The sequence below is a fragment of the Kogia breviceps genome, chromosome 1 (genome assembly GCF_026419965.1).
Source record: "Kogia breviceps isolate mKogBre1 chromosome 1, mKogBre1 haplotype 1, whole genome shotgun sequence".
Taxonomy (NCBI): domain Eukaryota; kingdom Metazoa; phylum Chordata; class Mammalia; order Artiodactyla; family Physeteridae; genus Kogia; species Kogia breviceps.
In genome coordinates this window covers 24,953,482-24,981,256 of record NC_081310.1, presented here as the reverse complement: position 1 = coordinate 24,981,256, position 27,775 = coordinate 24,953,482, and the positions used below count along the sequence as shown (strand labels likewise).

The 27,775-nt window shown below is 42.6% G+C and overlaps 2 protein-coding genes across 7 annotated transcripts in view; both read right to left on the bottom strand.

Annotated features, from left to right (window-relative positions):
- DHX9 (DExH-box helicase 9) overlaps positions 1–1,068 on the bottom strand; it is a 53,887-nt gene extending 52,819 nt beyond the window's left edge. Inside the window, exon 1 of the mRNA XM_059074765.2 lies at positions 881–1,068. The gene's annotated coding sequence lies outside the window, so the exon portion shown is untranslated. The remainder of the gene's footprint in view (positions 1–880) is intronic.
- A 7,858-nt stretch (positions 1,069–8,926) lies between these two features.
- NPL (N-acetylneuraminate pyruvate lyase) overlaps positions 8,927–27,775 on the bottom strand; it is a 40,712-nt gene continuing 21,863 nt past the window's right edge. For 3 of the 6 annotated variants that reach the window (XM_067029233.1, XM_067029225.1, XM_067029237.1), the window contains 7 exons: positions 22,984–23,059; positions 21,035–21,127; positions 20,102–20,250; positions 19,922–19,968; positions 17,340–17,424; positions 13,300–13,339; positions 8,955–10,316 (listed from right to left, as the gene is read on the bottom strand). In XM_067029233.1, the coding sequence (XP_066885334.1) occupies positions 10,132–10,316; positions 13,300–13,339; positions 17,340–17,424; positions 19,922–19,968; positions 20,102–20,250; positions 21,035–21,127; positions 22,984–23,059 (675 nt within the window). In that variant the 3' untranslated portion in view covers positions 8,955–10,131. Of the gene's footprint in view, positions 10,317–13,299; positions 13,340–13,443; positions 13,589–17,339; positions 17,425–19,921; positions 19,969–20,101; positions 20,251–21,034; positions 21,128–22,983; positions 23,060–27,775 lie in introns of all 6 variants that reach the window. The other 3 variants (XR_010839695.1, XM_059074898.2, XM_067029248.1) reach the window with 3 other exon arrangements.

Below are 27,775 nucleotides of genomic sequence, written 5' to 3'. Positions count from 1 at the left end.
TGCCTCCAAAACATGTCTCCAATCCATTCGCTTCTCTACCTTCTCCATGCTACCACTACTGCCCACCCAGAGTACGGCAAGAACGTCCTAAATGATTCCCATTTCCTCCCTGGCTACCACTAAATCCATTCTTCTCTTAAATTCTCACCACACTCCAGTCACATGGCCTCCTTTCAGTTTCTTTCCAATCCCTGCCAGTAAACACTAATCCCTTCTGCCTGCCTCTGCAGTTCTGCTTTTCCTACGCGTTTTCATAGCTGATGCATTCTCCGTCCGATGGCCGAGAGGCTCAGAGGTCTACCTCCTCCGAAAAGCCTGCCCTTGCCACCCTATCTAAAGTAGCTCCCTCCCTTTACACTAATTCATTATCTTTCTAGCGAAACCTGCAGACAATTTGTTTCCCTACTGCCACCCCCGCGCCATAACCGCAACCTCTGGGAGGGAAGGGCAAGAAGTGTGCCTATCCTGTTTACTCTCTGTCCACAGCAGCCGCAGGACAGCACCCAGTATTTGTGGCATAGGCCCTAGGCGTAGGTGGCGCCTCGGCGGGCTCACCCTCAGACGATTCACCCCCTTTCACTCTGCGGCGACGGCGACAGCGCCACCGCCGCAAGGCGGAGGAGGAAGTGGGGTCTGGAGACTCCGGAGACGGGACCGTGACCAGCTGCGCGGAGAGCCCGGGGCCACCTCGCGGCCCCGAACAGAGCAAGCGCGGCGCGGCTAGCAGCACGCAACGCGCAATCTCCGGAAAAGCGGCGGGGCGGCTCCCCTCCCCCTCCCCCTCCCCGCCCCCGCCGCCCGCGCCTGGCAACAAAGCCCGGCGGCAGAGCCGCGAGGCCCACGCGGGTCCCACCGGGTGACAAGGACTTCTTTCCCTTACCGGCGTCCGCTTCCTGGTACCCGAGAGCACAGCCCCCTTAGGACCGTCCGTGGCTTCGGCCTTAGCGACGGACACACAGCGAACACAAAGCCACACGCACGGAATCGAAGGCTGCAGCAGCGGCGGCGGCGGCGGCGGCGGCGAAATGGCTCCGATCGCGGCGCCAAGGAGGGCGGGGTCAGTGCACTAAGCATGCGCAGAAAGCGAGCTTGGGACAATGGGCGCCCAGAGGGAGGGGCGGGGCTGCAGCTACCAAGAGGCGGGTAGCCGCTGCCCCTGGCCCCGGGCGCCCCAGCCCTGCTTCCTCCTGTAGTTCAATACCTACTTTTGAAAGCTTTTTGCGAGTTGGGAACCTGTAGCATTTTAATGCAGCAAAATGTTTTGCAGCTTCTGTCACAGGGACCTGTGGTAGATGAGGTGCCCTTCGAAGACAGAACTGGAAATCTCAGGTGCTAACTTTATAGGGTTGTTGAGGCAATTAAACAGGATGGCATGTTAAGGGAGCTTATCATGTGTATGTGGCACACAATAGGTGTTCAGTAGGTGGTGGTGTAGTGAGTCAGATACTCTAACGTGAACGTCTCCTGAAAGACAAGCTCAGTGAAGGCAGGAACCCAGCCTGGCTAGCTCGCTGCAGTGCTTGGTACACCCAGTGCTCAGTAAAAACTAGTTTAATGAATAGACAAAAACTGCAAGGTTGTTTTTGCTCACATTGGATAGCCTCTTGTCTTCAGAGTCTTTGGAATAATTTGGATTCTTAACTATTGTAGTAGTCACTGTTAAGTTTTTGAACTCTAGTGCTTCCCACGGAGGCAACAATACAAAATATTTCAAACTGGGGTTGTTCCACAGAATCCAGACTAATCAATTATCTGGCCCCATCATACCTACCATCCTTATATTTCACCTATTTCACGACGTTTTTTCCCAACTCTTCTAGCTTACTGTGATTAATCCCTTTAAAACTGTTGCTCCTATGATCAGAATAACACAGCATTCTCAAGCATTACTCATTCTTTTATTTTCCCCATGCGTTTGCTCACTTCAACTAGGAACAAAATCATTCGGGGAAACAGGTTAATCTTTTGTTTCTTTGTCCCTTCCAGGGTGCTTAAAGCAGCAGGGGTTTTTTTTATGAGTGGAAACCCAACTAGCATAAGTGAATTGCAAGTGTTTTGTAGTAGATAATGAACACAGCATTTTTATTACCAACTTTTTGAATTCATTGTCTGGTAGACTGATTATATGTTTCATTATTTTTTCTGGGGTTTTCCCTTGCTCTTGCAATTGAGAGTACTTCCTCTGTCTTTTCATTTTACTTAACTTTCTCTGTCTCTATGAATTTAGGTGAAACAGTTAACTGTTGAGGTCTTGAATAGGTGTTTTTATGCGGGAGCATCCCTATGCAGACTGTGTGTGCTCAGTGGCTCTGGTGGGAGGACTGGATTTCATGTGGACACCAGCCACATCTTTTCTCAGGGTGGGCTGGCCACTATCATCTTCATAGGAGGTGTGACTGGTGCTGGAGGAGCTAGATCCAGTGCACGGTGTGAGGTGGGACTTCCTCTCTGTTCAGTGGCTGTCACCACACTGTCAGGGGTGGGGTCTGCTCTGAGTTGCCAGAGCAGAAGCCCTGAGGGTCAGACTCAGGCTGGCTTTGTTCTCTTTTAAGTGTATGTTTTTACTCCTCCCCACACTGAAGTCTTTGTGTCAAAGGAGGGGAGTGGTGAAGTAAATGGGGCTCATGTGCTTACAGATGTTCAATGTGCTGCCTTTGTAGGCATCTACAGCTCTGCTCAGAAGCAGCCCAAAGTCATGTCTTTTCCCCAGTTGTGGCCATCCCACATCTAATGCAAAGTTACAGCATGGAGTGGTCGGGGCCAGCGCATTCGCCAGGCTGGGACTGAGGGTCATAGTGGTTTAAGTGGCTGGGCTGCCGTGAGAAGTCTGGACTGCTTCTGTGGTGCTGTTTGAGTGAGTGCCAACAATGGCCACTGCTGCCCCTCCTGGACCACACCCCAGGCCCCTGGGTTACCTATGCATCCCTAAATCAAGTCTTTTCCCAGGTCCTGGCTGCCCTAGGTCCATTGCCAAGCTGTGGTGTGGAATAAGTGGGGCCAGGGTGTTCTCTTAGCTCAGACTGGGGAGCATAGCAAGGAGGCAGCCACTAGGGCAGACCTCTCTCCACCGTGTCTGATGGCAAACCAGCACCTGCACACTCACGAGTGGAGTCTAGGCTCCTCCAGCCTTTTTATCTGTCCCAGTGGTCCTCCAAGCAGCCAAAGGGGCTTATCCTTCTGCGTAGGGCCCCAGGACTGGAATGCCCAGTGTGTGGCTTGACCTGATCACTCCTCAGGGCTAGTGTCCACCTGTGCGATCTCCCTTTTCCTTAGTCCCCTCCCAAAGTCACAGGTCCCCACCCGATGCCTTTCTTCCCATCCTACTGTAACAGGGAAGAGCCAACCCTGACTCCCTGTTGGATCTGCTTCTTTACTTTAACCTCTGCTTTTTGTTGCCAAATGTTCACTAAGGTAATGGCCTGCCTCAGGGAACCCTGCCCCACTGCCTGTTAAACCAAAGTGCCTTTGGTTTAGGGAAACAGCCCGACCCTGTCCACCTGTGAATGGCTGCTAGAAAGAAGACGTTAACGCATCCCCTCCCCAAGGCTGGCCATTCCAGGGGATATTTGCAAAACTTATGGCCTTTTTACTTTACTTCCTCACCTCCTCCCCCGCTCTGTTCTATAAAAGAAACTGGCATCCAGACCCCGATAAGATGTTGTGTTTTTTTTTTCCCCCCCGGTACGCGGGCCTCTCACTGTCGTGGCCTCTCCCGTTGCGGAGCACAGGCTCCGGACGCGCAGGCTCAGCGGCCATGGCTCACGGGCCCAGCCGCTCTGCGGCATGTGGGATCTTCCCGGACCGGGGCACGAACCCGTGTCCCCTGCATCGGCAGGCGGATTCTCAACCACTGCGCCACCAGGGAAGCCCGATAAGATGTTTTTTTGAGACACTAGTCTGCCATCTTCTTCTTGGTCTGCCGGCTTTCTCCCGATTTATTGCTGTGTCGTGTGACAAGCAGAGCACGCTTGGACTCGGTAACACTACCTGATTACATGGGAATCTTTCTTGCAGCCTTAGTTGCACAGGAGTTCTTCCGCCAGTTTCCGGTTAGTTTTCTGTGAGACTTGTTCCACACGTAGATGTGTTTTTGATGGATTTGTAGGGGGAGGTAAGCTCCACATCCTCTTACTCTGCCATCTTGACCCTCATCCCATGGTGGGAATATCTAACCATAGAAATAGGCAAATGCTGCAAGTCTGGGTCCTTTCCGCCGCATCCTCTGCCAGAGCCAGTTGTTAACCATTTACCAGCTCACCACCGGCCTTGGTCTGGGCAGGTCCTTCAGCTGCCCTGGGTTTAGTCTTCCCTTCCCTTGAGCCAGGGGTGGGGTGGATGCTGGTCTTTCAGCTCCAGCCTCCTGCCCTGCAGCCTGGGAAGTCGATGGTGAGTTGTGCTACTTCTGAGCTGCCCGGAAGTCTGTGTCCTGAGCAACACGGCGGTTGGGTATGGAACCTACATAGTACCCAACTGCTGAGGTTCCAGGGCTTTCCACACTTCAAAGAGGCCTTCAGCGGTGGCTGGGAGACGCTGGTCCTTTGGGGCTGGGGACATTTGCCAGCTGCCCATGTTCCTCTGAGCTTTGCATTCTCCTCTAAGGATAAGACTCCTGAAGCAAATCTTCTCTGAGCATCGCCACCCCTCACATTTGAGGACTTTGGAGTTCCTCCGAGCACAGCTCTGCTCTCATGTCTGCGATCAGTCCATCTCAGACTCCTATGCAACCTCCTCTGTAAGCACACCAAATGCCAGTCATGCTCAGGTTCTATATATGCTCTGCCTGGACAATCTTATTCTTCCCATGGTTTCAACTACCAGCTATGTGTTGATACCATCTAAATCTCTATCTCCTATCCAAACTTTTTGAACTTCAGATCAGTATATATAAACGCTTGGTGGGCCTCTCTACATGACGTCCCACAGGCTTTGATTCCTGGGTATCAATTCTGATTCTTTTATTATTGTGGTAGGCAACCTTCAACATGGCCAACAATGTTCCTCTCCTCCTGGAATTCATTCCCTGTGCCGTCCCATCCTAAAATGTCCTAGGGTTGTTCTTTTTGACTAATAGCATACAGAAGAGGATAGTAGGCTACTTCTGAGATTGCTTTGAAAGACTGTGGCTTCTATTTTGAGCTCTGGCTCACTTGTGTGCCATCTCTCTCTCTCTCTCTCTCTCTCTCTCTCTCGGATCTCTCTCTCAGATCTCCCTTTCTGGGTGAAGAAAGCTGCCATAATATTGTGAGAAACTGAAGCCTCTGGCCAAGAGCCAGCAAGGAACAGAGGCCTGCCCACAACTATAGGTAAGGGAATCTAGAAGCAGATTCTCCAGCTCCAATTGAACCTTGAGATGAGTAAAGCTCTAGCCAATAGCTTGACTGCAACCTTGTGACAAACTCTGTGCCACAACCACCTCGTTCCGAACCCTCAGAAATTGTGTGAATTCATAAATGTTTCCAGGTTTAAGCTGCTAAGTTTAGGGGTGATTTGTTACATGAAATAAAGAACAAATGCAAGTACAATTGTCCGTCAGTATCCACAGGGGATTGGTCCCAGGACCCTTGCACATACCAAAATATGCAGATGCTCAAGTTCCTTAAATAAAATGGCATAGTGTTTGCATATAACCTATAGGATACCCTTCTGTATACTTTAAATCATCTCTAGATTTCTTACAATACCTACAATGTAAATGTTATGTAAATAGTTACCAGTATGTGGCATATTCAAGTTTTGCTTTTTGGAACCTTTTGGAATTTTTTTTTGTTTTTTAAATATTTTCCTTCTGTAGTTGGTTGAATTCTTGGATGTGGAACCCGCGCATACAGAGGGCCAACTGTGTCTTCCATATCTAGGTTCTGTTGATTCTTTATAAATATTTTTCGTTCCATTTACCTGTTCCCAGTCTGTCTTCCAATCTACTCATCACACTGCTTCAAGAGTGACATTTTAAAAACAAAAAGTCATGTCACATACCTTCCTATCCCATACACACATAAATACTTCAAATCTTTCAATGATGGTGACTTTTTTCCTCTATGCCTCTTTGATCTGCTTGTTCCTCTAAAATCACTTAGCGAAAGTCATTCTCTCATTTTGTTTGTTCCAAATAGTGATACATGGATCATTCAAGAACTCACAGATATTTTCCATTCCCCATCCTCTGCTGTTAGAAGCACAGTCAGAAATTCCCAACCTACGAAAAAATCTGAGGGTAGCACTATGATCTGGACTCCAGTAATAATAAATGCAAATTTCAATGTCAATTCTTGGGTTTCATATCATTTTCGACTTTATTTTGGCACCTGTTGAGTTAAAAGGTTTAGCAGCAATTGTAATGCTTCTGTTGTATAAAGAACATACACCGAATGCCTTGGATAGCTATAAAAACTAACAATAACTAACACTTCACTGTGCCTAAGATGTGCCAGACACTATTCTAAGACCTTCTTCACATGTGTAATCCTCATAATAACCCCAGAAGATAGATATTCTAATTCTCACGCTATCAATGAGATAAATGAATGGCTGAGAAGTTGAAATAACATGTTGTAGGGACTTCCCTGGTGGCGCAGTGGTTAAGAATCAGCCTGCCAATGCAGGGAACACAGGTTCGGGCCCTGGTCCGGGAAGATCCCACGTGCTGCGGAGCAACTAAGCCTGTGCGCCACGACTACTGAGCCCGTGTGCCACAACTACTGAGACTGCATGCCTAGAGCCTGTGCTCCACAACAAGAGAAACCACTGCAGTGAGAGGCCTGTGCACCGCAACTAAGAGTAGCCCCCACTCGACACAACTAGAGAAAGCCCACGAACAGCAACTAAGACCCAACTCAGCCAAAAGCAAATGAAATAAAATAATAAAATAAATAAATTTATATTTAAAAAAATAACACTGTAGTCACACAGATAGTAAGTGGTGGAGCTGGGACTTGAACCCACACAGCCTGAGGTCAGACATAGAAGCATAAGGCCAACCCTGCCTCCCACAAAACCATGTTATACTGTTTGCTATTTCATACTATATTGAACCCACCTCTCTACTACTCCTTGGACTGGAATCTTATGGATAACACTGGCTAAGAGGTGCTGTTGGACTCAGTAACAAAACCAGTCCCTGAAATCACTTTGACCTTCCAACCATCTCCAATGAACTAACCTCAGATTTCCACTTCGGAAAAGATGTTAAAAATCAGCTTTTAGTATTGTGATAAATAAGATATTTCACATCATTACTTTAGTTTTAACATTACATGCTAAATTCAAAGATAACAATAAATTCATAATATTCCAAAATTTTACTTTTGTTTAAAGGCATTATTAGCAACCCACTGCTGCGTAACATTCATTCGTTTCTTTCTATTAAAAAAAAAAAAAAAAAAACCTGAAAGTTTTCTAATGGTTTTCCTTCCTCTAGAATGCCAACACAAACAAGTTAGTGTGATGTGACTTGCGTTTAGGTGCACTCTGCACAGGCTTCCCAGTTATGTTGCTAAACACCTTTCCCTGTTTTCCATTTATACCTTCTTCAAGATGTGTTAAAGTGTTGTTTAATAAGGGACCCTAAACAGAGGGTATCCGCTCCTGAGCTTCTGGCACATCCATATGTTCAGATTCAAACTCATCCAGGTAACCAGATGGCTAAGGGAACCATTAAAGAAATAAAATATGTTCTGGGCCAACTTGTTGGCCTGAATTCTCCTAACTCCATTTTGAAAGCTGCTAAAACTATATGAGCACTATAGTGGTGGTGAAAGTCATGATTCCTGTTCATCACCCAAGACTTTGGAAAAAATAATAGGGGAAAAAATGATTTGCAGCTACTCATAAACTGTCAGGTATCACCTGTAAAATATATTGGACTGTTATACTCTTGATTCTCTATGGAAATCTACTCCTGAAGACAACTTCACTCTGAAATGTCACTGGCAGAAAAATTCAGTGGATTATCCTCAAAAGAAAAATGTAAAAAAACCACTAATGACACTGTATGTATTAAATTGTAGAATGGTTTTCTCTTTTGTGCTTCCCTGATTGGTTGCACTGGGTCTTAGTTGCAGCAGGCCAGCTCCTTATTTGCGGCTCACAGGTTCCTTAGGTGCGGCATGCATGTGGGATCTAGTTCCCAGACCAGGGGTTGAACCCAGGCCCCCCGCACTGGGAGCACGGAGTCCCAAACACTGCGCCACCAGAGAAGTCCCTTGTTTCTACAGAGTTGGATGTTAAAATACATAGAGCTAAACTCAGCCCTTGGTCATTTTGCTTAACTATCTTTGTGTTCAAAAGATCTCATTAATCATGTTAAAAGCTCTCCAAGCACTAATTTCAGAAGAGCAAAAAAAGAAAAGCAGAGTTTATTGCTTAGTGGATATCCAATATTTATCTTCACTGAAAAATTAATTTGGCTTTAGTATCATTAAGTAGGGATATGACATCCTCAGAACCAAAGACTAACAAAAACCTCACTTTTCTTCTTTCAGGAAATTAACGGCTATAGAAAAAAGTTTCAGTGAGGTAGAATATAAGCTCACATAAGCCATTGTGGTTCAATTTCTAATGCAGATACCTTACTCCTAAAGGTGAGAGAAATATGAGAAAACAGTGTGTGTTATTCCTGGGCAAAAAAGGAGTGAGGAGATATAAAGAGAAGGGTAGCAAAGATAATTCAATCCACTGATCATTTCAAATTCTTATTTTGCAAACATTTTCTTTTTAATTTTTTTTTTTTTTTTTTTGCTGTATGCGGGCCTCTCGCTGCTGTGGCCTCTCCCGTTGCGGAGCACAGGCTCCGGACGCGCAGGCCCAGCGGCCATGGCTCACGGGCTTAGTTGCTCCGCGGCATGTGGGATCTTCCCGGACCAGGGCACGAACCCGTGTCTCCTGCATCGGCAGGCGGATTCTCAACCACTGCGCCACCAGGGAAGCCCATTTCTTTTTAATTTTTAAAAATAGAGTAAACTGATATGAATTTCAAATACGTTTCCTCTGCCAATGAGCAGACTAATTAGATAAGAAACAAAATAAAATCTTAGGTAGTTATTAGACTGGATAGTCCAGTTTAAAATCACGAAGGGTTGACCATCAGTACACTTTGTTACTGCAAGGCATGTACCGGGGTTTGTTAGAGAAGAGACTCAGCAGCCAGTTATATAGTCCAGAGAAAGAAAAAAGTAAGAAGGTGTGTAGAGAAAGTTAAATCTTTAGGTCCTCCCTAAATCTCTTATCAGTGAAAAGTGACTGTGTGAAAATGTGACCGGGAAATAACAGTAAGTAGCCCCTGGGCTCACGGCAGAAGGGATGCTGGCTTTCACTTCCAATAATTCAGGGCACTGTTGAGGGACACTTTCTTCTCAGTGAGGAAAGAAGAAGTTTGTGGTGCCCAGAGCAGACAGCTCTTTGGTTCTCTGAAACTTTGAGAAGTTCTCTATAGCAACAATTAGAGACTTGAATTCATCTTTGGGGAAGGCCTTTCCTTTGTGAAAACCACCCTAATGGCCCTTTAGTTATAGTAACGGAAGCAAGTCTTCACCTAACCCAACGTTTCTGGGGAAAACTGTGACATCGCAATTAATCTGAAAGCAGATATTCTAGAGTTAGACTGAGCAGCCAAGTGAACTGGTTTGTTAACAGTTGTGCATAGTTGAGTCACACTGTAATCTGGCATTAAAGTTAGTATGTCTGCCTAAATGCAATAGCTCAGAGTTGTCCTAGATTCCAAATGAATATTTATTAAAATGAAAGTACATTATGGTGGTTTAAAATTAGAAAACTTTAAAATAGGATTAACAACCAGAAATCAAGATAATGGGAGCTCCCAAAGGCAGACAGAATTAATCAATTACAATTTTCCTCTTGATTCCATATTATCCATTTATGCAAAAACTTTTCCACCAAAATTCTATGAAATATTGAATGACTTAGGGCTCATTAACTCCTTTTAGAGTTTTTGCCCCTTCACAAGTTAAAACTTTTAAAAGATCATAGTAGGTATTTAAATACTTGTTGATTGATGCAAGATTTCATTTGCTAGGAAAGGTTAGTTCAAGCTCATCTAAAAAGTTTTTGAGAAATGAATGCAGTATTCAAAGTGGATTATATCTCAATGTACACACCCTGATTTGACAGAGAGGCCTAGCTACAAGCTTCCAAGTTTCCATCCTTTAAATCAGTGAAAGAAAGGAAATCTAGGCTTTTCAATTTAGCTTCTGCATTATCAGTAAACTCCCTGGAGGCTTTCTGTAGTGGAAGCCGGGGTGGGCCCATGGGAATCCCAGAGACAAGAGTCATGATGGCTTTGGTCTGCGACACTCCAAAACCTAGACAGGAAAAAACAAATGAGGAAACATGGCTGGCACTGTCCACTTTGCCACAAAAACTCGAAAGAAGAGATCATATTCTTACAGTGATTACTGTAACAGGATAAAGTGGAACTAAAAGATGGGAACATTTCTTGTCAATATGGCAGACTGAGCAGATGTAGGAAATCCCTATTCCTGCTTTAAACATATAGAAATGCTGGAAACTTTTTAACAAATTGACAAACTGTAAAACAAAACAAAGTGAGACTCAAAGTCAACCTCAGAAGCAAGAAGGAGGAATGAGAAGTATCAGGAATAAAGAGGTCAGAGTAGTAAGGAGGCGCTGAAGCCAATGGTCCATGAGGATAATCTGATTCAGGGATACACTGTTGTGGATTGAATGATGTAGGACTTGGTCACTAGGTCACAATTTAGTTCAAACAAATCTAAGAAGTCCCTGAGAAATGCACTATTTAAGGTAGTTTATGACTCAATGCTGCTGTTTTAGACTAGGGCAGGAATGCAAGATGAAGCCTTGAGTCTGTATACAGCAAAGAGCTGGAATTAAACTCCCCATATAAAATTGGTAGCCAGCCTTCTATGAAAAGCAATAGAAAAAAAACTGGCCCACTGGCCTGAGTGGCAAGGAAGCATGACTTCTGCCAGGGTGTGGAAGGAAAAAGATCATATAAATGAAAGCCCAAGCCTGTGCCATATATGAATGCTGGATCCGTATTTGCATTATGTGCTTGGTACAGGAACCATACTAAGAAATATACCTAAAGACTGGTTAGAACTGATGAAACTATAGTGTCCTAGCAGAGGCAAATGTAAAATCATTTGATAGGACAACTCACAACCTAGAGTACAATGGATTCTCCAGAAAACAGCTGTCTCTGAAGATGAAATCAGACTTAAAAATTACAAAGCACACGAGGAAAAAGAAGCTGCATGAGAGACAGCAAATGCACAACTGACAAATTTTACATCCTGAGAAAAGATGATACAAAATTCTGAAAGAGGCTTCACGGAGAGAAACGTAAGAATAGAAGCCATAGGCTAAGAGAAGGGCATATAAATAAAGAACAGGAAGATCTGGAAGAAAAAGCCAAAAAGAACTGCTGGAAATTAAAAATATATAATCAGTAAAACTAAACAGTAGAAAACATAGCTAAAGATAGAATTAGTGATTTTGAAGGTAGATCTAAGGAAACAATCCAGAATATAGCACAGGAAGATTTGTTTTCTTAACTGGCTATTGCTCTTGGATCAAAGGTATGAGAAGTAACTTTCTTTTACTAAGGTAATTTGGTTACAGTAACAATTGAGCATTGGGAAGAAAAATACTAGCTTGGCTAAATGTATAGAATATACTTTGCTAAATGCAAAATGGCCCTCCTAGGCTTATTATGAATGGTGGAAGACTGAGAGCTACCTTCCTGATAAGGCTGTATCATGTTTATTAAGATTAAGTCTCTCTTATATACAATAGAATATTACTCAGCCATAAAAAAAATGAAATCTTGCTGTTTGTGACAACACAGATGGACCTAGAGGGTATTATGCTAAGTGAAATAAGTCAGACAGAAAAAGACAAATACTGTATGATTTCACTTATATGTGGAATCTAAAAAACAAAAAATGAACAAATATAATAAAACAGAAACAGAGTTATATAGTGCTGCATGTCAATTTTATCTCAAAAAAACTGAAAGAAAAAATAAAAGTCTTTCTTTGACTAAACCATGAAAACTCCAACCCCCAAAGAAGTCTGAAATGAGCTCTTTAAAGATACGTTCTTTTAGATCATGAAAACTGTCTTCAAGAGGCCTCTTTTAAAATGCAAAAAATCTGGCAAAAGAGTAAATCCTTTCAGCTAATACCTTACAGCTATACTGTACAAAACTGCTGCAGAATCACTGCTGGTATGCAAAGTGATCTCACAGGTACAGGTAAACTTTTAGTTCTTTAAAGAACTAGTAGTAGTTCAAAATCTACTTTAATGCACTTTAAGAACATACGCTAAACCCACGATTTTGTGAGAAGTATTGCTTAGGACGAGGGAATGATATTAGGTAATAATAGTACTGGTGGTACACAAATATGACAAAAATCATCAAAGTGGAAAAGCAAATGGGAAGCATTGTCTTTGAAGGATAAAAAGCTGGCTGAAAACGCTGCGAGAACGAGGGGCATAGTACATAATAGGTGCTTAGGGCTTGGGAGGAGTTGCCAGGAGGAGGCAGAAAGGCTCTGAAAGGAAGGTAGGAGGTCTAGGTCTGCCAAGAATAAACCTAAAACTTTTCCTGGACTTGACCCAGGTCCTCAGGAAGGGCCACTCTCTTGCAGAAGTGGAGTGAATAGTGGCATTTATCATTTGTTATGGGATAAGACTCAGGAGACCGTGGAGAGGTTTCTCTACTCAAATTCACTGTATTTCCCTCAAACTTTACATTGTCACATTATTCAAACCTCCATCCATTTAAGCTTACTTGTGTTAATAAACATTTTAAATAACATTTTAATAAACATTTTAAAATTGCAGATACTCTTGGGAGAGCTGTCAGTCATTCACAGTTTAGTAAGATCTGTATTCAAACGGCCTTCCTCTAAACACTTAGGCTTAAATCAGTTATAGTGTGGTAGTAGAATTTTAAAGAGCAGAGACAAGCAAAGGGAGGGAGTGTTGATGGTGTAGGAGAGAAGGGGTTAAAAAAAAATGGTGTGTGAGCAGAGTGGGGAGGTGAGCAAAGTGCTAAGACGGAGGAGAGAGATTTGTAGAAAGTTGCCAAGACCTTCCAACTAGGTTTACTTCACCATTTTACAGGATTGGCCCTGAAAGTTAGTATTAGGAATAAAACTTTGCTTGCAACTGATTAAAACGTGTTCTTGTTGAACCCTCAGAGAAAGTGATGAAAGTCCCTCATCACCTTCTCTGAAACCCTCAGAGAAAGTCTATCTCCTTTACACTCTCCAGTAGGAGACAAAGTGGGAAACTTACCTAGTTTGACCACAAAGTTGATAAATCTCTGAATACAAAACTGGAAAGGAACAAACAAATCTATAGTCAGTATTACTAAACTGTGATAATTTAAAGAATTTAGAGGTCAAATTGCAGAAACCCCAAATTAAAAAGTCCACACACCTTAGTTTTCTGAGGGTCTGCTGGAGTGGAGAAGAACAGCCAGGTGAGGATGACTGAGATCTACCCAGGATGAGGTAGGATCTTTTTCCTATATATAAGCTTTTATGAAATGAGCCCATGAAGAAAAGAAGCTCCAATGAAGGAACTGTACAATAGAGAGTTAGGATGGGGAAGGTAACCTTTACCCACCTAGGTTACAGAGGTAAACTTATCAGCTAGTGCAGTTTCCAAACTGGGGTACTCTAACCTCTAGGGTACTTTCCAAGATACCTCAGGGGCACTTGGTCAAGGCTAAGATTTATGGCAATTTCTAGACCCTCAACTTCCATAAGTGCTATTTCTAAAATTGATCAGAATAAGAAGTTGCACATAATGGAGGTGCAGCTTGTCCATTTATATTTCCCTTTTCACAGTCCTCCTACTTTTGAAAAAATAAAGACATACCTCTTATATCACTGCCTTGGGACACCTCTGGGAACCAAATAAAGGAGCAAATCAAAATGTTGGTATTGGCATCCACAAAGAGAGCTGACAGAGTGATTCCTTTCACTAATGGATAACAAGTCCTCTAAAGAATCACAGGGTTTTCAGTTTTTTCCTTTCAACTTTGCTTTTAATGTTGTGATTCAGGTTGTCAGTTGAAAATCATTAAATGATCAAGCATATGACTCAAAAACTGCTCAAAGAACTGAGTGACATTACTATACCCAAATTTCTTCCATTCTTATCTACTAATATATATAAACAGGGTTTCCCAGCACTTATTTCTATAAAAGCAAAAAACAAATAGTATTGATGCTGAACTTTAACTCATCCTAGCATTAAAGGATATTCATCCACAAATTCATGAAGCAATTCTTAAAAAAAAAAAAAGATTCCCATTCATCTCATCAAGACATGCATTTTCAATAACATTTCACTTTTATGTGGTTTTAATCAATTGTAAAGTAGTAATAAAAAAGTCAATGCAGAATAAAAGTTTGATATCAAGCCTTACAAACATATATGCACATGTTCTTTTTTTCCCTAACACACAAAGTATGGCACATTACATTCAGAAGTCTCTATTTTGTTGCTTTTTTTACACTTAATATATCATGGAGATCTCTCCAAATGTGTGCATATAAAAGTATCTCATCCTTCTAAAGGGCTGTATATAATTCCATTAAATAACTCAAACATAATGTATTTAACCATTTCCTTATGGGTGGATATTTGGGCTGTTTCTACCTTTTGCTAGCATAAACAGTGCTATAAGGAATATCTCTGTACATATGTCATTTCACTTGGTAAATATAACAGATGGCATTTAAGTCCATGAGAATGATGGACTTCCCTGGTGGCACAGTGGTTAAGAATCTGCCTGTCAATGAAGGGGACATGGGTTCGAGCCCTGGTCCGGGAAGATCCCACATGTTGCGGAGCAACTAAGCCCGTGCACCACAACTACTGAAGCCTGCGCGCCTAGAGCCCGTGCTCCGCAACAAGAGAAGCCACTGCAATGAGAAGCCTGCGCACCGCAACGAAGAGTAGCTCCCGCTCACCGCAACAACGAAGACCAACACAGCCAAAAATAAAGTCCATGAGAATGAGTAAGTTTAGCCCTAACTTTTTACTTATCTGTTTCTTCACTTGACTGCAAACTCCTTTAGGGCAGAGACCAGTTTTATTGAAATTATGCATTCAGTTCAGCCCATGGTATATTAATAAGTGAGTAAATGAGACCTGCTCACACTTGCTTTCTGTAAGAAAAACCAGAATGTGGTAAACTAAACTGCTTAACCAATACTGTTTTGGGTGAGATGATTTATTTGAGTAGAACTAAAAGAAAAAAAAGAAAAAGAGATGGAAATTGAATCAGCCAATAAAAGAAACCACTAAGTGGAAGGTTCCGTATCACAGCTGTTTTTCACAGTTTACTCCATCCTACGATTTTCACATCATTCAGCTCAGAACAGGTTGAAATTTTCAGAAATAATGTTTTCTGGGAAACTTAGGAAAAAGAAAATCGTATATGAAAAGAGATGGCAGGGACTTCCCTGGTGGTGCAGTGGTTAAGAATCCACCTGCCAATGCAGGGGACACGGATTCAAGCCCTGGACCGGGAAGATCCCACGTGCCGCAGAGCAACTAAGTCTGTGTACCATGACTACTGAGCCTGCGCTCTAGAGCCCACGAGCCACAACTACTGAACCCGTGTGCCACAGCTACTGAAGCCCGTATGCCTAGAGCCCGTGCTCCGCGACAAGAGAAGCCACCGCGATGAGAAGCCCGCACACGGCAACGAAGAGCAGCTCCCGCTTGTCACAACTAGAGAAAGCCAGCGCACAGCAACGAAAACCCAAGGCGGCCAAAAATAAATAAATAAATAAATAAACTAACTAATTTTAAAAAAAGTAAAGAGATGGCAGGGTCCACACAATTCAGACTTCATATCTTAATTTAAACCAACGTCTTGCCACTGTTTAATCTAGTTGACATAGCTTCCTAAGTCCTTAACGCTGTTCCTGCTTTCAGTTTCACCTGGTCTGGGGCTGAATAAAGGTGAATATTAAATAAGCTATTTAAACTTTAAGTTAAGTAGGAAGTAGATTTAGGCTTGCTCAGTGTTCAGGGCTAAAGGGTAGGGATGTATTTAATCACTACTGGCAACTGCTTCCTCCTGTTCTCTTCTTGGTTGGAGCTCAGGTCACTCCCTCAAACCTCCAGGATGCTTTGTGGTTTCTGCTCTGTAATTTCTGATTGCCCTGATGGTAGCCTGTCCTGTTCAAAAGATCCCTTATCGAAACTTATTGGGACTGACCACCTGCTCTGATCTTGCTTATGCCTTTCATTCTCACTGATTTTCTTGGGACACTCCTCTCGGTCACTCTTATGATCCGGAAAGTTCCTGGGCCTCTCGGCCTCCAGAAGTCTCTCTGTAGTGCCTACCCTATTTCTTTCCACCTTATTCTGTTTACCTAACGTATACACACTACCAGCTGTGGGACTGGTTCTCACCCTTTGGTGAGGCTCTTCCTTCTCTGGACAGCTAGGCTGTCCTCCCTGTAACATTAACAGCAGCCACCGTTTCCCCCAGGGGTCTTCCCTGGGACACTTCAGATCCTGCTGCTTTTCTCTTCTTATTTCAAAGCCAGTGTCTCCTTTTGGATCACCTATTTGGCTCTTGTTTCCTGCCTGGTGAATGTTTTCAGTTCTCAGCACATTTCCAGGGCAAAGAGGACTGACCTGCTCTGACTTTGGATTAAGTTTCCCCTTTTAATTTATTTTTTATTTTTTATTATTTTTTGCCGTACGCGGGCCTCTCACTGTTGTGGCCTCTTCCGTTGCGGAGCACAGGCTCCGGACGCGCAGGCTCAGCGGCCATGGCTCACGGGCCCAGCCACTCCACGGCATGTGGGATCTTCCCAAACCGGGGCACAAACCCACGTCCCCTGCGTCGGCAGGCGGACTCTCAACCACTGTGCCACCAGGGAAGCCCAAGTCTCCCCTTTTTAGATCACCAGCCTCATAGCTTCTTTATATACTCTGGTGACTCAAGTGTGAAGTTCTCAAGGGGATGGCATGTGGTCATTTCCCCCAAAATCTATGACCATTATTTCAGTCATAAAAATACTTTGAATGTAGACTAAAAATAAGATCATTTCTAGGAGGAACAGAAAGGAGTCATTCCTGTATGGGGCCTGTCCTGATGAGACATGCAGGAAACATGGATAATGGGCACAGGTTTGGTTTTAAACAAAAAAAAGTAAGAAAAAGGAAGGAAAATACAGAAAGAGGCAGCTAGGCAATCTTAAGGAGGGCAGGTTGGTAGGAATGCTGATGCGAGAAAATAAGAATTCTCAAGTGGGAAAGAAAAAAGGCTGTGATTTATATGAAGGGAAAAGAAAGCTAACCTGATGGTTCAGGGCCGAGGAGAAGTCCTTCCGTTCAAAAGCCTCCAACATCTGGTTTGTCTTTTTTCCCAGGTAGTTATAGGTACTGGAAAGAAAACAGCACGTCTGCAGGATCAATAGCTTAGCGAGAAGGTCCAGCTCTTCAAACCCCTCTAATGCTCAAAAGGGAAAAATCTACCAAGCCTTCCAGAAGTCTATTTTTAGGCCCCAATCTATTAAAGGATCAGGTGTCTTCAGTTCCGAGTTTTCCAGCAACACTAAGCAGTGCAGAGGACGCAGAGAACACCAAAAGGAATAAAGAAAAGGGAGAAAAATAGAAAAAGGGTAAAGTTAGAAAAAAGAAAAAAAGTGAAAGACAGAGGTGTATTTGGCAAGGAGTGATTGAGGGCAACACCTGGCCCAGGGCACACACACAGAGGTGCAATGCTAGGTAAGAACTGTGGATAAAATGTAGTATCTGAGGTGGGTCCTAAAAACCCTATGCTGAGGGCTTCCCTGGTGGCGCAGTGGTTGAGAATCCGCCTGCCGATGCAGGGGTCACGGGTTCGTGACCTGGTCCGGGAAGATCCCACATGCCGCGGAGCAACTAAGCCCGTGAGCCATGGCCGCTGAGCCTGTGCGTCCGGAGCCTGTGCTCCGCAACGGGAGGGGCCACAACAGTGAGAGGCCCGCATACCGCATTAAAAAAAAAAAAAAACCCTATGCTGAGGAACTGGGTGAATGTAGCTCCACAGTAAAAGGGGCAAATACTAGCAGATTACCTAAATTCTTTGCCAAGTTATATGTTACCCAGAGAGTAGTTTCTAATAATAATATTAATATTGATAATAATAATACGAGGACCATTTATTGACTGTTGTATTCCAGGTGCCTGACATAAACCATGTCTAATCCTCTCAAAGCCCTGTGAGGTAGGTGTGGTTTCCATTTTGCTGTGAAGAAACTACGTCTCAAAGAAGGGCTACGGAGCTGTCGAGAAGCTTTCCATCCCTTCATACTGCTTATTCTATTACATTTCAAAAAAAAATGGAGATGAGAATGTTATTTGATATCATAAAATGCTCTTGCTGACTTAAAAAAGAATCTCTAACTCTACCAATAAAGACAAATATCTTAGACTAAATCACTGAATTCTTAGAGAAACCAGCAAGGTAGAAGGTTCTAGAAATTCAGAACAAAGCTGTTTCCCCAGTTTCTAATGACTTCTCCTACAGTAACTCAGGATCAGAAAAGAGTTTTATCTTGGTGTACCAGGAACAGAATATTGTTGGTACTTCATAAATGGCGTCCCTGGAGTCAATACAAGGCATTCCGAGAACGTGAAGTTCACATTACCTTCTCGTAAAAAAGTACGGAAGAATAAAATATAGAATCATTGAGATAAGTTACCTGCAGATGTGAAACACCCAAAGTCGCAATATTTGCATGAATGTCTAAGGGGTTTCAGAATACTCTAATTTGAATCCCAGGGGTCTCAGATGTATCCTCATGTGATCATAATTAAGGAGAAATGAAGTGTAATCAAATGTACTTTGCTTTCAGATTCTGTTGACAGAATAAAAATGCCTAGTATGGAAGCCAGAAAAAAAAAAAAAGTCTAAAAAGTAAGAATTTCCAAGGTCAGCAGATCCAGGCATTCAGGTTTCCTTGGAGGAAACGGCCTGTAGTGATGATGGGTGTTGCAGGCTTCCTGGGGCTCAGTGAACAAACCATTACTTACCATTACATCCAACCCAACTACTCTCCATCAAAGCCATGCTCACCAAGATATGCTGTGAGTATTACTTTGCTTCCCCTGTACTTCTCCCACAGGGAGGAAATACACTGTCAGTTAATGTAAATAGTTCAGTCAATCTGCTTGCAGGCACTTTGCTACTGAACTAGGTTAACATGTGCAACGGACATGCTAAATTGAACGTCCCTAGGCCTTCTGCTGAGCAGACATCAGGCCACATGATTCTACCTTCCTAGCTGCAGCTGACTGGACCTTACATGGACACCTGACTTGGCAGTGCTATCTAGTGATATCCTGAGATGCCCCATTTGGGCACATGACTGGCCACGTGCATGCGGAGGCAGAGAAAGCCCATCTGGAGAGAAAGGCAAATAAAGGGATGTCCAAAGGACCACAGGTGGAGAAGGACCTGCCTTGGCTGTTGAGAGCTTTGCGGTTTTAGGTTCTCATCTTCTTCTCTGAGACCTCACTGCACTTCCTCCCGTTGGGTTTTATGAAATTTCCCAGTATTTTATAATAACTTACCTTCTTTCACATAAGCTAGTTTGACTAGTTTGAATGGCTTTCTGTTATTTGTAACCAAATAATTTCTGATAAAGAAGTTCTGTGCGTGCTCTCAGCTTCTGTGCCTCACCCCTAATTGCAACAGATGCTTCTGCTAAGAGTGACTGAGTCGCTAACAAAGTGCTAAGCCCTAGTTCACTCCTTTTCACTAAGAGAATGTGGCAAAGAAAGGCAATTTCTATTAGAAAAGGTGTACTTGCAAGAAATACAGCTGCGCAGGCGATGAATGCCTCTGTGGGGGATTTTACACTAAAAAGCATTGGGAAAAATGAGTCCTGCTTACCTGCCTACTGCTCCAGTTGCTCCCATCACCAGAGCGCTCAACAGTTGCTGATCAGAAACAGACAAAGAGTATTAACTTTGATGAAAGAGAGAACGGAAAAGATGGTATTATATATAAGCGGCTACATCAATGGTTGCAGAGGGAAACTAACCTGCTGGGATATGCCAGGGGGAGACTTACCTCATCCACCCCAAAAAGGAAAGCAAACTGTTGCTGGCGATTCTGATCAACACATTGCCCGAAGTCTAAGAGATCTGTGTCACTGAACTTCAGCCCTTGGAAGGTAGGGATCTTATCCTGAATTCCATCCAACAACTCCTCAGCACGAACTGTTCAAAACAATAAGTGTCTCATTCACCTGTACACCCCCAGAAAATAACACAGAACATCTCATCTAGCGCCACACATCTGCACGGAGCTGCCAGGGGCTGCTCTCAGCTGCAACTGGCTGCAGACTGAATATATTGAACATAATCACTGGCCCTTGCCTCCTAGTGCCTCTGTACTTATCAAATTGTAACCCTAAATCTTCTGTTCCTTGAAGACAATAGCTGGATATTTATAAAGCACAACTTCTATTTTTTCTTCTAAGGAAGCTAGAAAGGAATGGCATTTAAAAAATAATCTCCTAATAAATTTCATCTAACTGTAACAATCTTCTTGCTAGAGAAGTACGATAATGATAAAAGAAAACCTAGAAGAAAAGTGAGAAGAGATCGGAGTACCGTCCTGTGTGCCAGGTGCTGAGAACACAGTAGGGTACAAGGTAGACCCAATCCCTGTCTTAGTGGGGCTTACAGGCTATGTCTTCCCACATAAGATGGAGGGGTGAGGGGTGTGTGTGACAGACACAAGTTGTCTGCTACAAGGACGTAGGGGTCAACTCATCTTTCATACTTAAAACTCTTCCATTATAAGGTGGTGTCAATGATTGATAAGGGCTGACTTACTTTGGATAACAGTGATTTATTTTGGAGCTGTTGGAACCACCTAGTCAACAGTCTTATGCTTTTGTGATACAGGGTGAGGTGGGGTGAAGTCGGGGTTTCTTAGTGAAATAGGGTACGATGTGAGAGGTGAAGGTGAAGGAACATGAAAAGAAGCAGTCCTTACTCTTTACCCCCGTCAAGGCAGGAATGTGATAGTAGTAAAACGGCAGCGCAGGGGCAGCAGTGGCCACCTCCTTTAAGAAGTTAATCAGGACATCTGAAAGAACAGTAGGAAAAGTCATGGTGTGAACAAGTGTAAAACACTGGCTTTCCCCAGTAAAAACTGAACCTTGGGACTTCCCTGGTGGTCCAGTGATTAAGACTCCATGCTTCCAATGTAGGGGGCATGAGTTTGATCCCTGGTCAGGGAACTAAGCTCCCACAGGCCATGCAGCCAAAAAAAAAAAAAAAAAAAAGAACCATCTAATGAAATGCAACCATCCTTTTTGACTACTCTTACCATCTGCTACTGCAATGTCTTTGTAATTCACTTTATTCAAAGTTTTATTTATTTTTCTCTCTGTAGAAAGGCCAAAATAAGAGGATCAGTTTCCTACCATACGAAAGAACTATTAAAAAACTGGTGCAGGGCTTCCCTGGTGGCTCAGTGGTTGAGAGTCCGCCTGCCGACGCAGGGGACACGGGTTTGTGCCCCGGTCTGGGAAGATCCCACATGTTGCGGAGCGGCTGGACCCGTGAGCCATGGCCGCTGAGCCTGTGCATCCGGAGCCTGTGGTCCGCAACGGGAGAGGCCCGTGTACCGCAAAAAAAAAAAAAACAAACAAAAAAACTGGTGCAAATCTTCCCACATATTAAGAGAAGCTCATGAAATACTCTTACAAAATCAGAAGCCCATCAGGCAGGATCCTTTTCCTCTTACCCAGAAGGGTAAGTGTGGTCAGTGAACAGCAAAGACTTTGCATTAAGATCAGAATAAAGTTGTAACAGTAAATTCTACAACACAAAGATAAACAACATCTGATCAAAATGGGAAGTCATAAAAGTAGTGGCACATCTCAACCAGAGTTTGGTACCTTTCCCTTTTGGAGAGAAATTCAGATATATCAGAAGACAGTTCACTCTGGTTTACTGAGGAATTGGGATTTCCTACATCATCCAATTTGAGCTTCAGCAGCAACATTACTACAGATGATAAATAAATCCAGCAGAACTGCTTACATCTAGATGCCACTGAATAGTGGGAGAGAAGCTTATGAACACATCTGAATACTGTGATAATAAATATTTTGACAAAATTATTGTGTATTATTTGTTATTTTTCACTTGTCTTATGCAAAACGTATTTATGCAAGATTTTTTAAAACCATGTGAAAAAAACTTTAAAAATGTTCATTCTAAATTTCCCAAATAGCAGTATTTAAATTATTTACCAATATTAATGACTATTTTACTGATAACAGGTAATATTTCATGATAATTTTGACCTGTTATACATTTAGCTATGGATTTATTTAATCATGCATGCGAATAACATCTTGTCTATTTTTAATCCTTTCAAAATTTGTACTGCATTTTTGCTAATCAAGAGGATTAAAAAGACTCAGTATACCTGGAAACCACAAATAGTTTCCACAGAGAAAACAATAATTTGATATTTTGGAAGACAATGGATATTTCTGTGAAATCTCTTTTCAAATTCATCACTTACTCAAATTTGAATAGTACATGTAGTCTCAAAATGCCCATTGCTTATATTCCCCCTTTTTTTTTGAGAAAAATGGTCTCATGCTTTGCCATGTGACTCTGACACTGTGCAACTGATTGGCCAAAAGTGGACACCTGACCCAAACACAGGCACCTGTAGGTTGACCCAGGGCTTGGTGGATGACCTACTCAGATTACTTGACAAAAGAGCTGAAGTCCTTTAATGGAGTCTTTTCTTCTCTTTTATGGGTCCAGGGAGGATGAATATTCCAGAGAACTACTGTACCATTGCAACTTCATGCCTCCAGTCCATAAGACTTTACTTTCATGAGTTAAATACAACCATTTGGAATGAAGGCATGAAGAAGTGGACCATGTACAGCACTGCGTTTTGACCTATCTACCTACCTTTGTTCCATGGCTTGAGAAAGAAAGGTGCAATGACAGCGATGCCATCAGCTCCTATTTTTGCTGCATGTTGGGCCTTTAAAAGAAGAAAGAAGACCGTTGGTCACAATTCTGATGTGTGTGAATGTGGGGTTTTCTCCACCTCAAAAGGCAATTCTCAAACACCAGCTGGGTTTCCTACAATTCAACTCAACTCTGACACTATCTATCTGGAGATACAGGTTAAGGGCTCAGTCCTAAAAGACTAGCTCCCTACCCCCATTTCAAATGCCAGGTTATCACCTGTGCTCCTGACCTATGGGCTATAAATTAGAGGTTCCAACAACCCCCTCCTTGGGTCAATTAATTTGTTGGGGAGGCTCACAGAACTCAGGGAAACATTTTACTTACGAGATCACTGGCTTTTTATAAAGGGATATGACTCAGGAACAGCCAGAAAGAAGAGATGCATAGGGCAAGGCATGGGGAAAGGGCACACAACACCTCCATGTCTTCTCTCAGTGTGTGTGCACCACCCTCCCCAAATCTCCACAAGTTCACAAAACTGGAAGCTCTTTGAAATCCATCCTTTGGCGTTTTCATGGAGGCTTTACTACATAGGCATGATTGATTATATCATTTGCCATTGGGGATTGGTGCAAATAGGGTTGATTATATCAACCCTAACTGAAAGTTCCAACCCCCTAATTTTCATGCTTGGTACTCTTGGCAACCAGCCCCCATCCTTAGGTGCTTTCTAAAAGTCACCTCATTAACATAACGAGACACCTTTATTGCTCTCATCTCCAGGAATTCCAAGGGTTTTGGAGCTCTGTGCCAGAAATGGGACAAAGACCAAATATCTATTTTTTTGTTACAGATCACAATTTCACAAATATCCTGGAGTAAACGATTTGTTATATTCACCTACAGCTTATATACTAGAGGTTATCAACAAACCCTTCAAATTTGCCAACTGATGTACCACTAGACAGTGGAAAATTACCACATTTAATGATAAATGTCATTACCAGGAAAATCCCAGGTTGCAAAGTAGAGACCCCTGGTGGAGGTGAGCTGTGTATTTAATCTTATTCTTCTGCAGACTTTGTCAGTACAAAAAAAACCTGCTTAGGAGACATGAGCAGTTCATTTTGATAAACTATAACTGTTAATTATAGAGAAACTTGCAGATGTCATTTCTCTTCTAGTGTTCAGCCCACTGGATGATACTGTCTTTCCTCTCCAAAGATATAATAGTCATATTTTAAAATTTATATTACAGATTGGAAATGCAGTTGAGAAAGGCTGAGAAGAAAAAATTATACATATCACAGAAGATACATTGCACTACTCTTCTGATATTTACTCACATTCCTTCAGAAAAAATGAACATTTCCTCCCACTGGGCCCTCATAATATTGTTTATCTATTTCAAGTACAGTCCTTAAACCTAACACATTGTGAGGTAGTTGTGTATCGTTACTGGTCTCCAATTAGAGTGACTTCCCTGAGGGCAGAGGTCAGATCTTCTTGACTCTTGTGTTCAGGTCAATCACGGTGCTGAGCACATAGCGGGACTCCGGAGATGATGTTGATTGCTTTGAAACATGCCCCACTACCTAAAAGGGAAAAACGGCTTTCCTCTGAGACTTAAGCTAGTGATATCTTTATCTAATAGATGTGAGTAACTTTCTGCAGAAGTAAAGTAGGAGAGTCAAAAAGAGATTGGGATATAGTCCAAAGAACAATCAGGACATTGGATAGGATTTTATTGACACAGGATTGGAATGTGATATATTTGAATCATTTATTTAGCACCTTGTTTAGGACACGAGTAGTAGGGTAACCTTAGCTGAAAGGAAGGAAAAGAAACCACTTCAGAGACAGTTAATGGCAATGCCCATTCAAGCATCATCCAATGGAGAGTTATGTCTAAGCAGATGCCAATATTACTGTCTCCTTGGCAGGGGATTATCCCTATAGCAGGGGATTATCTCTATACTAAGATTATCTTTATACTATTATAGTGTCAGCTCCACGGTTGACACTGTCTGTCATGTCATGACACGACAATATTTTAAAACTCACATTACGCATAGAAGAAAGCAAGTGAAAAGAGAAGGAAAAAAAAAAGATTTCCTCCATTACACTACCATAGTTGAAAGACCTACTGTTAAGAAGAACAAATCAAGTGTAAAAAGGATAAATCAAGTTTCCAAGTTCTGATTCTAGGCTTACTAAGCAATCGTCTAGTAACGTCTTCCCTAGTGGCTTGCCTAAGAGTGTTGAATTGCGGTTTTGCAAGTATACAGTATACATTCCATTTCTAAATTCAATTAATAGGAAACAGAATCAAACAAAACCCAGAAGAAGATGTCAGGGTTAGATCAAGTCACTGCGCTCTTTGGAATTAGAATATCTAAATTCTGAGGACATGGTTATGTGGACAAACAATGTCCCTGCCATTTCAGTAAACAGAGGATGCTTCGGCCAAACAGCCATCAGCCACTGCAGGCACCAGGTCAGTGCGACCCAAGGGGAACTCAGGATGGAGAAAAACATGCATATCAAAGGAATGGTTTCAATAAGCCCGATCTCTTGCACCTTCCCATACAAGAAAACACTAAAATCATTAACTTGAGATGAGTGTTTTTGTGATTAGCAATAATCTTTTGATGTTCAACTACATTTTTTTTTTTTTCAGCCAAAAACTCCTACACATCCAGGCTCCTCCCTACCTCTTTGGAACAGTCCCTCAGAGCTTGCTGAGTGGCTGTATCCCAGGCTTAAGTCCTCAGTAAGTCTGCTGAATAAAACATAATTCTCAACTGTTAGGTTGTACTTTTTTTTTCAGTCGACAGTCCAAGCTACAACATCTTTTTTTTTTTTTTTTTTTTAAACATCTTTATTGGAGTATAATTGTTTTACAATAGTGTGTTAGTTTTCCCTCTACAACAAACTAAATCAGTTATACATACACACATGCTCCCACATCTCCTCCCTCTTGCATCACCCTCTCTCCCACCCTCCCTATCCCACCCCCCCAGGCGGTCACACAGCACAGAGGTGATCTCCCTGTGCTATGCAGCAAGCTACAACATCTTTGTGCTTTCTTTTTTTACTTGATTCACAAAGACCTCAAAACCACCACATGGTTTACTTTTCTGCTAGCAACTTTAACTCCTTCCTCCCTCGCCACACAATATTACTCCACCTAACCTGCTCATCTCTAAACCCAGAGCAATCCAGTCTTTGCATTATTGTTCCTATGTTCTGGTTGAAGAGTGTACCTAGAAGGAAATCTCCACACCTGTGTGGAGTGGTGGTATGACAAATTTATGACTTACAACTTGGTTGGTTTTTAGCACCACTGGGGCAATCCTTTTAAAAAAATTAATTACTTTAAAATTTATTTTTCAAAATTGTGACCAAGAAAAACACAACACTGGGAGTTCCCTGGTGGCCTAGTGGTTAGAATTCCAGGCTTTCACTACCGTGACCTGGGTTCAGTCCCTGTTCAGGGAACTGAGATCCTGCAAGCCACACGGTGTGGCCAAAAAATAAAAATTAAAAAAAATTCACCATCTTAGCCATTTTTAACTGTACAGTTCACTGCTGTTAAGCATATTTACATTGTTGTGAAACAGAACTCTAGAACTTTTTCATCTTGCAGATCTGAAAGTTCTGGAAGGAGCCGTCAGCAGGAACTCCATTTTATACTTTAGGGCTCCATCCTGTTAAACTGTGAACTATGCTGACCCTGTGACTTAAAAAAAAAAAGAAGAAGCTCTCTGTTGAGAAAGGCATCCTGCGGAACTGTGCAGAAGTGTGCCTTTACTGATAACAACTGAAACACACTTGATGATTCAATAAATTGTAACAGGAAAAGAAAAAGAATACGTACCTTCCAGTCATAACTCTTCACAAAAAACTTCTGGAAACTAAGTGTGCCTCTCTGTTTTCCTTTAAAAAGTCCCGCCTTTTGTTTCCCAGAGGGGACACTGTTCTGGTGGCTGCTGGAATCTGTGCTCCCTGAATTGTAATTCTAAGACTCCAAATAACCATAAATTTGTTTTCGATGTCTGTGAGTCTGTTTATGCTTTGGAAATAAGTTCATTTGTATCATTTTTTTAGATTCCACATATAAGTGATATCATATGGTATCTGTCTTTCTCTGCCTGACTTACCTCACTTAGTATGATATTCTCTAGGTTCATACATGCTGAATTAACAGATACACACTATATAAAATAAACAACAAAGACTTAATATATAGCACAGAGAACTATACTCAATATCTTGTAATAACCTATAATGGAAAAGAATCTGAAAACGAATATATATATATATATATATGTATCTGATCCTGCAAAACAGAAAACACTGTTACATCACTTGAAGTTTATAGTAACAAGAAGGGCTGCACTATTGTGGTTTATGCTGGTTTTAATAGTTAGCTAATATCTGATCTCAATCTCGGCGACTTCCCTGGCGGCGCAGTGGTTAAGAATCCGCCTGCCAATGCAGGGGACAGGGGTTGGTACCTTGTCTGGGAAGATCCCACACGCTGCAGAGCAGCTAAGCCCATGCGCCACAACTCCTGAGCCTGCGCTCTAGAGTCCACAAGCACAACTACTGCAGCCCGCGCGCCTAGAGCCCGTGCTCCGCAACAAGAGAAGCCACCGCAATAAGAAGCCGCGCACCGCAACAAAGAGTAGCCCCCGCTCACCGCAACTAGAGAAAAGCCCACGAAGCAACGAAGACCCAACGCAGCCAAAAAAAAAAAAAAAAATCTCAATCTCAAGACTAC